Here is a 12,320-nt window from a genome sequence, read left to right on the forward strand (position 1 = left end):
TCAGATGAGGATGGCATGTGTGGTGTGACCATGTGGATAGTTGGCGATTTTGAGAAGGAGTCGGGAAGAAGGCTGTTTCTCAATGCCCTGAAACATGTGGTGAGATCATGGTTTCTTAAATTCATACATACACATTCACTGATTTGCAGTTGTTTACACATCAATGCACAGCAAATTCCTCAGTATTATTTTAACTCTGAAAGCCCCCCCCCCTCTTCCATTCCGTACTAAAACCGGGAGGCATAAGGTTCCGTCTTTACCGATGTCACAAATAAAGTATCTCTAGAAGCGTTAATATTCCAAACGAGAGCTACGGTCTGAATGTGTTAAATAATATAATAATCACTGAGGATTTTTACTGTGCACTGCAGTCCATGCCCACATGTGCACCTACTGCATTACTATGCAGTAGCATTGATGTTGATTTAATACATTATTTACTTTTTAGCATTTTGACACCCGACTCATAACAATGCAAATCACTCCGTTATGTAGTCTCTGCATTGCATACTGCTACACTTGTAGCAAGTGCACCTTTCTCAGCAAAACAATCATCCTGTAAATTATTATTTTTTTGCCAGCTACGTATATCCAGGTATATATATATATATATATACACGTTATATATCGTATATCGTTATATATCGTGAGCAAAAAAATGTGATCGGGACATCCCTAGTATCAATATTATATCAATATCATGATATTAGACTGGATATTGTATATTGTTCTATAAAAATATAATTCTCGGATCAGGAAAAATCTGTATCGGCAGATACTCAAAATAAAATGACTGGAATCGGATCAGGTGCAAAATAATTTGATCGGGACATTCCTAGTTGTGTTATATAAATAAGAAATCTGTTGAAATAATAAGTTCGGTTATGCATTATTATCTTGTATTTATTGTGTGTGTGTGTGTGTGTGTGTGTGTGTGTGTGTGTGTGTGTGTGTGTGTGTGTGTGTGTGTGTGTGTGTGTGTGTGTGTGTGTGTGTGTGTGTGTGTGTGTGTGTGTGTGTGTGTGTGTGTGTGTGTGTGTGTGTGTGTGTGTGTGTGTGTGTGTGTGCGCACGCACGTACGTTTGTCCGTGTGCAGAAGGCCAGCTCTGGAGTGCGTGTGGGGGTGATTGATAACCCCAGTGGGAAACCCACTGAAGAGAATACTGTGGTCTACAAGGCCGTCTGGGCCTCCCTCCTCACCCAGAAGAACAAGGTTGCTGCAGAGTTTCTCCAAAAACTCCTGAAAGAGGAGAGCATGTTGCTCCTCCAACAAGGAGCCAAGATGAAAGACCTGTTCTTGCCAATCAGCCAGGTAAGGGAACAAGCTTTGTAGGGAACTCATTCCACAACTTATTTTTTTCACCTATTCATTCGTTTGTAAATCTCTCTTCCATGATCATTATTGAAGGAATATCACAATGAGTGGTTCTGATCCGGCTTCCAATTCCTAAAATGTTGCTTTATTTAGCTTTATTCATTCATTCGCCAATTTGTGACGAATGTTTGCCTATTATGACATGCCCCGAATAGGTGACACTAGAGTTGATGTGGGTAAGTGGTTAATCCCCTTGTAGGGAAACAATTGTGATGGACGAGCACAACTTCTAATTGTCTCTTGAATCTCACATAGCCGCACACCTGATGCTCCACAGCTTGTGGATTACAGCCTACTCACTGTCAGTTCCACATGATCTGTCTAACGCTCCGGTTCGGTCTCTATCCTTTTATTACTCTATGGCTTGGAATCCTCATACATAGAAGGAAGCATGAGGTCAGTCCGCTGCCCCCCCCAGGTGCCACACTGGCTGCCACACTGGGTGAAAAAATGGGTTGCAAAATTGTGGGATAAAAATTAAAGTTGAAAAAGAAAAGTGTTGGTGTATACCTGCTCCCCAGAGATGACTAGCCAAGCTGCTGCTTTCTGTTCATGGCTGTGTGATTCAGTTGTGCCCGACCAAGCCTGGCCATCACTGTCCTGATCATGGCAGTTCTACAACCACAGGTGCTTTCATCAGTACGTACTCTGTCTCCAGTGCATATGGCACCAGCCCACACAGCATTGCACATATCAAACATCGTCCCATCGGTTTGATCAGCTGAACAGAAAGCCCCATGTCTGCCCTCATTAGTGACAAAAAATAGCCAATGTGCCACCAGCTACAATATGGATAATGACTCTGTCACACAGCCCCATGTCTGTCTGGGTCTGACCACGGCAAAGCAGCCTTGAATTATACCCCTCTCTTTAACTATGGGAGAGATTTGAGCTTCAAATGGCGGTGGAAATATAGGTAGGCGGTGGCTGTGTGAGTTGGGACCTGAGTCGGGGATGTGAGTTTATTATTGGCTGCCAGACAGTCTTGCTGACAGAGTTGTGCTGACATTATTGGTATTTCACCTGTTCTCCTGAGGAGAGAAATGCTGGAGAAACTAATAACCTCCACAAACCTTCCTCACTCCCACGCCTGATTTGTTATAGACAAAATGGCCAAAGTTTAACCCATTTTGACCTGAGATCAGATTCTAAAAATGTCTTCTACATCCTGACAGTTTTCTGAAAAAGCTGTTTCTATGTCAGTGGTTCTTTGATTTTTCAAAAATAGCAGACCTACAAGCTCGCAGCGCGCCACTCGGTGGTGCGGCGCTATGAGCTTGTAGATCTGCTATTTCTCAATAGCTAAAGCATAACATAATGCTAACACCAAAAGGGGTTCCCGCCCAAAATGTGTTAATTAAAAGTTTGTTAGATTAATTACAAATTGATCTTTAATTTTCATGTACTGTATGTGCATTGCTGACAGCTCGATGCTCTGACTGAAATATTTATGTTTGAAAATCATAATGATTGCTCTGACACAGGGCTTTAATGATCCTGCAAACAACGGAGGGATTTCTCGCCCCGCATACATCATACTTCATGTCAATAGTTACTCAGATTGTATTTTGGATAGTCAGGAAGGGGAGCGATGTCCTTGAGTGGTAGCCTGTCCTATCATATATCATATTGCCTTCAGACACGAGCTGGCGATGCCACTCAATCCATAACATACTAAACAAACCGTTGTTGCTCGACCGTATACAGGGCATGGACCAAGATGCCTTTGAAAAGAAGTTCAACACGATGGAGGTGGATTTTATCTGCAGTCAGCAGCTGTTCTGTCGAGACATCCTGAAGCTGAGTCCTGGACAGAGGGCAGTGGTCAGCAACGGCAGGGTGAGTCCAGCCCTCCTCCTCCTGTTATAAATCAGTTCAAAAAAGGACAGCGACTTCAGGTAACAACAAACCATCACGTCCCAGTTGTCCAAGAGAGTACTACACACATACACACCTCCAAATACCGTAGGTGTTTAAAGATAGGATATTCACACAGTTTTCAATGCCCCCCCCCCCCCCCCCCCCCCCCCCCAAAGTGAAATGTAACTTTCAATATTTCAACCAAAGTGGTCTTTGTTAGGTACATGAATGAGAACGAAAGGGGTGGGCGTATGCAGATCAGGTCCCTCCCAATATCATTACAGCAGAGTTTCCCTGTCTTTTTAAACTCAAGACCCAAATACTCCAGGACCTGGCTAAGATATGTATGCACTTCATTTAGCAGAGAATATCTCAACTGTTTTTAGCTAATATGACCACTGCAAACAACTTAGGAACTGTGAAAAATTCTCTATCCGGGGCGAAATACCCCAAAATGACCACGCCTTTTTTTAAATAACTGCCACTTAAAACATGCTTCTACCTTCTAAATCGTTGGAGCTACAGATGTTCTGAGATGCTCAAAATGTTCAGAATACTCATGTTTGAATACTCAATAGACTATATGCACACGGCGGTCATCTTTCCATAAGTTAATGGCAGGGTGGAAACTAGCTACAATTTGACCGCCCAAACATCCAAACAGACAAAGTCCTATCTAATTGTATTAAATTATGTCAAACTACCAACATTGCAGCTATCTTAGCCAGGTCCTGGAGTAAAAAGAGAATTTCTGTGTCTCCCCTGGACACAAACATAACAAAGAATAGGTTATGAATTAACCAATTAACACTGTTTTTGAAAAAAAGAAAATCTAATAATTCAGAATTAATTTGGAATTTCTGAAAATGTAAACACTTTAGAAGCATTGAGAAGTATATCTGCACACTGTAGTCTGAAGATATAGGTACTTAAAGCACTATGTAATTGTTATTCTCATGGTTTCACTTTATAGATTATTCTAAGATGCTGCATTTAGGAGTGCTTTCCTTTCTGTGTTCTTGTCAGCATGCCAACTGTTTCCCAAAGGTCACAAGTGGTGTGAATGCAATTCATGCCATTCACTTCATTTGTGCGTGCATGTGTGCGAGAAGGTCGTGTGTGTAGTGCCTGCGTGTGTGAGTAGAGTATGCGCATGTGTGTTCACCAAGTGTATATCGTGTGCGCGTTATCACTGTAGAGAGCTGATGACTGATGTCTCAGCAGCAGCAGTGCTGACAACGACAGATGAAGAGGCCAACCCCTGAGATGGCAGTAACAATTAATATCATTTTACATTCCGCTGCAGCGCTGACAGTCGGCCGAGGACACTCTCCTCCCAAAAGAAGAGGAGGAGTAGAGTTGGAGAAACTGAATCCACAAAAACTCTAAACAATGTCCTTCAAATGAATGGTGATATATACTTTGAAGTGTGCCGGTGTTGCACACTGAAAATCTATTAGAGCTTGATGATTTGCTATTTTCGGCACACGTGTGTGACACGTGCGTAACAAAGTATAAATCAGGCATTGGGCTCAAAACCTCCCTGACAAATGGCAAATAAATAATACAAGTCGATGTGAGATTCTGAATCTTCTTGTCCCATTTGTGTTTATCTCCTCCATGTTAGATCCTCGGGCCATTTGAAGAGCAGGAGGAATTCACTGTGGAGGATTTCCATTTGTTAGAGAAGATTACACTGAGCACCTCAGCAGAGAAAGTCAAAGCCAAAGTCAAACAGATGGGGATGAAGGCAAAACAGTATGTTTTATTATTTATGTCTCATTGATTTTTCAGCTGGGCTGTCTGTCCATGTCTTGCTTCCTCTAATGTTTGTGGTTGTCATTACACCATTATGTGATAATTACTGGCCTCTAGTTTGAAGGTGGTAAGTGTTAAGGACGATTTATACCTGTATTACCTGTTACGTTAGTATGAATTAGGCAATAATGTTCATCAAAAGCACTGTTCGCAAGTTTGACACACAGCAGTAGTTCTAGGTGGGGCTAATAAAAAAGGACAACCCACCTCTAGAACAGGGGTTCTCAGCGTTTTTGGCTGGGGACCCCTGGAAAGGCTTTGGCCATGTCTCGCGTCCACCTCCCCTCCCCCCTCCCCACCCCAATACAAATTGACCGCTACAATAACCTTAATAATAGAGATATAATCATTAAGGAAAGTTTATGCATGTACTATGTAAACTCTTAATTCTCCAGCCAGGTGGGGGTGGGGGGTTTCGAGACCCCCGGGTTGTGAACCCCTGCTCTAGAACACTGGCCTGGATTGCATTTTATATTGGCATTTATTTTCGGTCTGTGTCTTTTTTGGGGGAGGCCAGTTAGTGTCACTCTGAACTCTCTGAACACGGTACGGGTTGTTTTCGTGGTGAAAGTGGTGATTTCTCTAAGAGTAGTAGTTCTCAAACTGGTGTTCAAGTACTTTTTATATAAAAAGTCATGAATTATATTTTAATTCACTACTAGTCCATACCAGCCAATGTGCACAGCCAAACCTAGAACCATTCATACGCTGGTGCAGCAGCGTCAACTTTGGGAGTGCTTGAGAGCTAAAGCACCCACTGACACAATAGATGGCCAAATGGCACCCACTGATCTGAAGGCTGAAGCTTCTCTCCCCCTGGTAATTTTGTCACGTAGTCACACACCTTTAAGGCTACAAACTAAGTGTTTTGTATCCTTTGATCTAAAGCTGTGGAGCTGGGTGCTCCACTCCATAGGCGGTGGGTATGTAAGGCCAGGCAAGGCTTAGCCTTCCCAAAAATGATGCTACTTTTTTCAGACTACTTTTACTTTAATTAAAAGCTAGACGGAGTGGCTATAATTGGGTCAAGGATCTTGCTTTCGTGAGCAATGGTGTACGAGATTGGTAATAAATTGGTCAAATCATAATAAGTAACTCATTTTTAGACCATCTGGGGGAAATAAATAAATAAATCTGCGGAGCAGAGTTCCCCCCCGACGCAATTCGGGAGGGTGCGGTGCGCACACACTGCCGTTTTGGCGCTGCTCTGTGGCGACATGGGCATAAGGGCTACGCTTGCATGCGGGCCCTTTGTCTGAGACAAATTTCTTCCTCGGGAGACAAATAATAAAGAACCTTGAAGAACTCTCCGTGGCTGCGCTGGTGAAGAGCGTGATCTATCGTGAACCACATTTTGTGGTACATATTAAGTATCATGCTGTATGTGATTAACTGACCATGTTGCACCCTTCTGCCCCAGAGCCAGTGATTTAGTCATGAAGGTTGATGCCCTCCTCACTGCAGCCCCCAAAGGAGAGACTAGAAGGGACATTCACTTTGTCAAAGACAGCCACAGGTGAGGAATGGCGCTTTCGCTACTTGCTTATCATCGCTGTCGGGTGGAAAGCTTTATTTTCAAAACCTTTACTTTTCAGGAAATGGGGGGAGGGGGGGGGGGGGGGATCTTGGATTCCATTGAATTCAGTGTAGTTATTATTTATTCATTGGTTCAACATTTATAGAAGCGACAAACAGACATAAATACTTACATTTAAAAACCTGGCGAACTTATTTTGGGCATGTCATTATCAGCAAATTCTTATTTATTTTTTAATGTTCAAACATAGCTTTTAAATAACTGACTTATGTAACTTAGATAGCATTTTATGTAGACACCACTATATAGTATGCATAGTTTCATTATATAGATATTCTGCTGTTACGTTCTTAGTTTACGTATGATTCATGATAACTACTTTTGTATATGATGTATTACCATGTTTTTTGTTCTTGCTTAATGTAAGCCGCTCTGGATTAAGAGCGTCTGCTAAATGCCTAAATTGTAAATAGTGAAAATAGCAGATCTACAAGCTCACATGTCGCATTCTGAACTGGTACAGTAGATGGGCTATTGGTATTCACTGTCATACAGTAAAGTATAATTTAGGGCATTCATTAATGGAAATAACATAAAAAGATGAAATATGGAAATACATGGTTTCTGTCAGACAGCTCTCATCCCTGTCTGCAGTGTTGCCATATACATATATATATACCGGTGTATATATATATATTTTTTTTTGTGCAATCTTCATTTTTGAGTGGTGCAACCACTCCAAGGAACAGCAATGTCCGTGTTCACCTATGTGTTCACCTATGTGCCTAACAGTATGTAGTATGTGTTGGTTAATGAGCACCAGTATGACTATTAGTACCAGTAGGGGCGCTGTTGTGCCAGAAACAGTGAGAGTGATAGTGCTGCACTGTTGCCTGTTAATGAGAGAGAGAGAGAGAGGAGGGGGAGGGGAGTTGCACCACTCAGTTCATACGGGTGTGTTTTTTTAAATTGTGTTGAATAAATGTGCTGACGAAGGTATAGTGTGTGTGCTCTCTCTCTCTCCTCCACAGTGTGCTCCATCTGTCCCCTCTTGAGAACCAGGTCTTCTATGATGTGGTGGCCATTGTTGACCCCCTCACCAGGGACGCACAGAAGATGTCGTCTGTGCTGATTGTAAGATGTCAACTTTTCTTCTGCACTCTGACATTTGATTCCTCTTTCTTGCAAGGACATAAACAAAAATCACAGAAAGGAAGGAGCGAGAGAGTCTGGAAACCTCTGAAAGGTGGTCATCTGGTTGACGATGGTCAAAGTTCCATCGTCCACATATTGTATATGTTTTGACCTTTTGTCCATCGTTCATTCTTTCATATACTTTGTAACTTCTGAAAGGCACCATACCATCTTTTATGGATGGAAGTAAGAAGGAAAAGAAAAGTCTGATCAATAGAGAAATAAATGACTTCTCTTTACTGTATGAAGACAGTGTTGCCTAGACTTTGCACTCAGGCTACAATGAGGTGTGTTATATAGATCTTGATTTATTTGACCATGAGTTATTGTCTACGCATGGCCATGGCTATATATTTTTTGTCTGTCAGTCTGTGGCACCGCTGTACCCATCGGTGCTAAACTACGTATGCATACTCCTTGGAGGCCAAGTGAAAACCCAGAAATTTTGCGGCCGGGCCTTAATTTTCGGGCCTGTTGAGAACTTCGGATTCTTGTCAGACTACGATTGTCTTTCACAGTTTGCTGGAGGGGCTTGTTTTGCATGACATGCTATGCTACACGCATTGTCTTGGAATGCCCAATTGCCCATATATGGATTTTTTCATGCTCAATCTTCAGTATGAACACGAAAATATTTAGCTTAAATACATAGTCTGTATGTATTGTATCGCCCAGCTGTCTCACTAGGCCTGATGATCTTTACTACCTCTCCTTTTTTCAGGCCATAGTAGCGAGCCACAGGGTCCGATTTCTGGATTCTAGGTAGCTGACTCGGCTTCAGTTTGTATTTTTCCAGTAGTTCAGTCACTTCCTCTTTTGTCATGCGAATGTGTTCAGGAACAAGCTCGTGTTCTATGATGTTGATGAGCAGCTCTTGCTGTTGAAAGTGTTCCAGATCGTATTTGGGCTTCATGTCCTCCAGAGACTGTTTGGCTGATGGCGTCATGCCTTTCTTAACAACAATAATGGCATGCCTGATGTTATCCTCCTGCATCTTCTGACAGTACACCCTGATGGTTTTGATTCCAACCGTGGGTTCTTCAGGAAAGAAAACAAACATCTGCTCAGTGGGGTCATCATTGTGTGCAACCAGCACATTGAGATCTGTCCGTCTAGGATTGTCGCCAAACTGACTCTTAAATTCTTCAAGAGTCTGGTCCAACTCATCCTGGGTCACCAGATATTCTCTGTCATGACACATCTGCATGATTGTTTTACGGATTTTCCAGAGCCTGTATGTTTCTTCTTCGTCACCCATCTCTCCTCTTAGGTGATTGTATGATATTGACTTTGATTAACTCAGTTTTTTGTTAAACTCTCTGCTCACATTTCCTTCTATCGTCAAACTCCTATCCTATATATTGGCTTAAGGGAGGAGTGGGCAGGTGTCACGCTCATGTCACCATGACTCAACCATAACCATATAAGGAGTTCCCAATGTAGCTACGCCTAAATATGGAGTGTGTTGTCTAACCTCAATGTGTCTTCATGGCATCAACAAAACGCATCACTCAGCTCCATATATGGAGCGATTATTTTGCTACTACTTATTTTGTCCAAACCTCACCCAAATTGGTCTCTAGTCATGTGATCAAGATATATCTGTCACATTTTCCGGATTCTTGTCAGACTATGATTGGCTTTCAAAGTTTGCTGGAGGGGCTTGTTTTGCATGACATGCTACAAGCACCAGTGGACCGAATGACTGTATTCCAAACATTGCTGGCCCACAATAACGTACCTAACCCAGTAACCTGGCGGAGACCTGTGTGGTCCGACGAGCAAATCTTTCTTGTTTAGAACAGTTTTTCTGCCCCTGGAAGATGATTCACTGACACAAACCCATTGTTGCTCTAAACAGTTCCCAGGGCTTGCTGGAGGCTAGCTGTGTTGATGCAACTGTTATTTGACTGCTGTCAATACAATACACAAGACCCCCCAGGTTGTTTGGTAAATGAATAGTGTGCAAACCATGTAGTTGCAACCGCTCTGGTTCGATTCCAGCTGGAGGCTCTTGGAGCCATTTGTTGCACATTAGCCCATCTTTGCTTTTTTCAGCTTCCTGTCCAAAGGATATAAATTATTGGGACTACAGGTCGCATTTACTATGAAATTGTACATTTATCACTCATTATCCCCATACATCAGTCACTCATTATCCATGGGGATGCTAAATATGGTGCCATCATCGTCCTAGTAAATGCGACTTGCTGTCCCAATTAAGCCCATATATGGAGATCCCTGATGTCATCAATATTGGCCAGCAACTCTACATCTAACCTCAAACTTCGAACCCTTAGATCTCCATAATGGATATGTCGGAACCTGTTCCGAAATATCTGTTATTCTGTTCATTCCCCATGCCTCCTTTTGACTGATACCTGTCCATTTAAACTCTAGACGGGCCTGCCCCAAAGTTATTAGTGTAGCTACGCCCGGCAGCCGTTGAAAACTAGAGTTCTCAACAGGCACAAGAGAATGTCCCCGCTACCACCCTTAGATCTCCATAATATGAGCTGACCTGTTCTGACATTCCATATGTTGATCTGACCTCATCAAACCCTGTACACTCAAGACATGCTCCCTATATGGCCAGTACAGAATGAATTCCATGTTGATCTGACCCCCCCCCCCATGCCTGCCGTTAACGAGGCGGATGCCTCTGCCTTTAGGCGTCTCACTGGTTATAAGTTCGGAGACGTCCTCGCAATAACGTGCCTTGTACTGTAACTGTCTGACCACTGATCTGAGTGTATTTTGTTCTGAAAGCACTAACTGGGTCTCTCCCTCTGTGCCTCCTGCAGGTGCTCAGTCAAGTGGTCAATCTAAAACTGCAGGTGTTTATGAACTGCAGGGCCAAGCTGTCCGAGATGCCCCTCAAGAGGTAATTAAACTTACTGTATGGGATGTGCACGTCTCCTCCGACCACACCAGATGCACACCTCCCTCTCGTCTTCCGTCTGTTAGATTGTACCACACAGATGCGATCTGCTTAATAACACCATGTTATTGCTCTGGGCCTCCCCTTTCATCTTGGGGTAAATTGCTTACAGCCCGTGTATTGTTGCGTTTCAATTTCAAACCTTTCAAGACCAGCAAAAAACAAACAAGTCTGAAGTTGTTGATGAACTACCAGTACGATCATGGTGTGAATTTGGCTCATTAAATAATTTGTGTTTTGAGTTTTTCATCCTTGGAACAAAATGTAGATTAATGTCCCACAGTGGGTAGAATGTCCTGCTGTTACCTGTTGTTCTGGTTAAGTGTCCCTGTATTTATGAACAGCAGTGGGAACGGCAAGTGTGGCATCGTCATCTCTCATGCATCTGCTGTCCACACAGGCAGCGTTTCCGCTGCTTGGCTGAATAGTGGGACTATGCAGGGACTTTGATGACAATGAAATTAAATCCTATCTTCTATAATATAGGTAAAATTGTAAGCATAGTTAAAAGCATAGTTACTTTGGCTAGTAAAGGAAGTTTTCTGGCTATACGTATAGTATACTATACACCCATACACCAGCATGCCTGTTAGAGCATGAGGACCATGGACCAGCTTTATACAGGTGATTTGAACATGATTGAAGTGATGATTTTAACTAAACAAGCAGACACGGTGTTAGTAGTGCAACTAAACAAGGCCACACAAAAAAATATATATATTATTGTATATGTGTATATATATATATATATATATATCTTTTTTTTTTTAAAGAGTAAAGAGAGCCTACTGTCAGCTGTCCAGCAGTCCAAATATTATTAAATTAAATTTCAGAATGGTAGGCCTGAGGCCTACCATTGTGTGGCACATCTATGCACGGAATGTCTATGTTCACAGGCTTCTGTGTGCGGCCTAGAGGGCATCTGAACATGTGCTACACCACACCTCTTACACCATGTGTCCTTTAGGAAACCGGGCCATTGTCAATAGTGGACGTACACAGATCCTACACTGTAAAGTGTAAAATCATGAATGTTAATATAACTTTGTGTACAAATGGAATCAAAAGCCCATTTGATTCTATTTGTACACAGAAACCAAGGGTAATTTGGGTCCAAGGGTCCAATTGCTCTACCATTCATTGATATATTCTGGCATTTTGAAAATGGGAAGAGCAGAGGGGGGACGTGAGAGCGCAAAGAGCACTTGATTTACCCCTCTCTTTTTCTTATCTCCTGGAGAGAGTTGGTCACCCCTCAAATTGGGACCAATCCAATAAAGACATTTTGCTCTGGTGACAGCGTTTATGCCTCAGTAATTTAATCGTCCATTCCCCCCTCTCTCTCCAGCTTGATAAGCTGCGGTAGCTTCTCCCTTCTCACCCTGGAGTCAACAGCCCCTCTCTTAACTGCTCCGCACAAACCCAGTGGCTACTGTGGCTGAAATCACCTTTTGAAAAATATGTCCAATGTGGAAAAGTGACAATGTACCTGTGGGGATGGGAAGGTGGTGATATACTGTAAATGCAAATTGCAAAGAAAAAGTTGTTGTTTTGTTGTATTGATCTTCTGGAGCATTCTCCGCAACTCATTATGA

At 42.5% G+C, this 12,320-nt stretch overlaps 2 protein-coding genes across 4 annotated transcripts in view; one reads left to right on the plus strand and one right to left on the minus strand.

Moving 5' to 3' along the window:
• uggt2 (UDP-glucose glycoprotein glucosyltransferase 2) overlaps positions 1 to 12,320 on the plus strand; it is a 46,739-nt gene that overhangs the window by 17,832 nt on the left and 16,587 nt on the right. For all 3 annotated transcript variants that reach the window (XM_080785869.1, XM_080785870.1, XM_080785871.1), the window contains exons 21-27: positions 5 to 99; positions 1,097 to 1,312; positions 3,083 to 3,214; positions 4,863 to 4,993; positions 6,474 to 6,569; positions 7,622 to 7,724; positions 10,589 to 10,668. In XM_080785869.1, coding sequence (XP_080641995.1) covers positions 5 to 99; positions 1,097 to 1,312; positions 3,083 to 3,214; positions 4,863 to 4,993; positions 6,474 to 6,569; positions 7,622 to 7,724; positions 10,589 to 10,668 — 853 coding nt within the window. The remainder of the gene's footprint in view (positions 1 to 4; positions 100 to 1,096; positions 1,313 to 3,082; positions 3,215 to 4,862; positions 4,994 to 6,473; positions 6,570 to 7,621; positions 7,725 to 10,588; positions 10,669 to 12,320) is intronic.
• LOC308330349 (DNA-directed RNA polymerases I, II, and III subunit RPABC1-like) lies at positions 8,425 to 9,042 on the minus strand (the record flags this gene model as incomplete). The annotated part of the gene is made up of 1 exon (XM_080785197.1): positions 8,425 to 9,042. One exon carries the CDS (start codon positions 9,040 to 9,042, stop codon positions 8,425 to 8,427), a length of 618 nt encoding a protein of 205 aa, XP_080641323.1.

This window comes from Protomyctophum bolini (genome assembly GCF_963924005.1).
Source record: "Protomyctophum bolini genome assembly, chromosome: 16".
Classification (NCBI taxonomy): Eukaryota; Metazoa; Chordata; class Actinopteri; order Myctophiformes; family Myctophidae; genus Protomyctophum; species Protomyctophum bolini.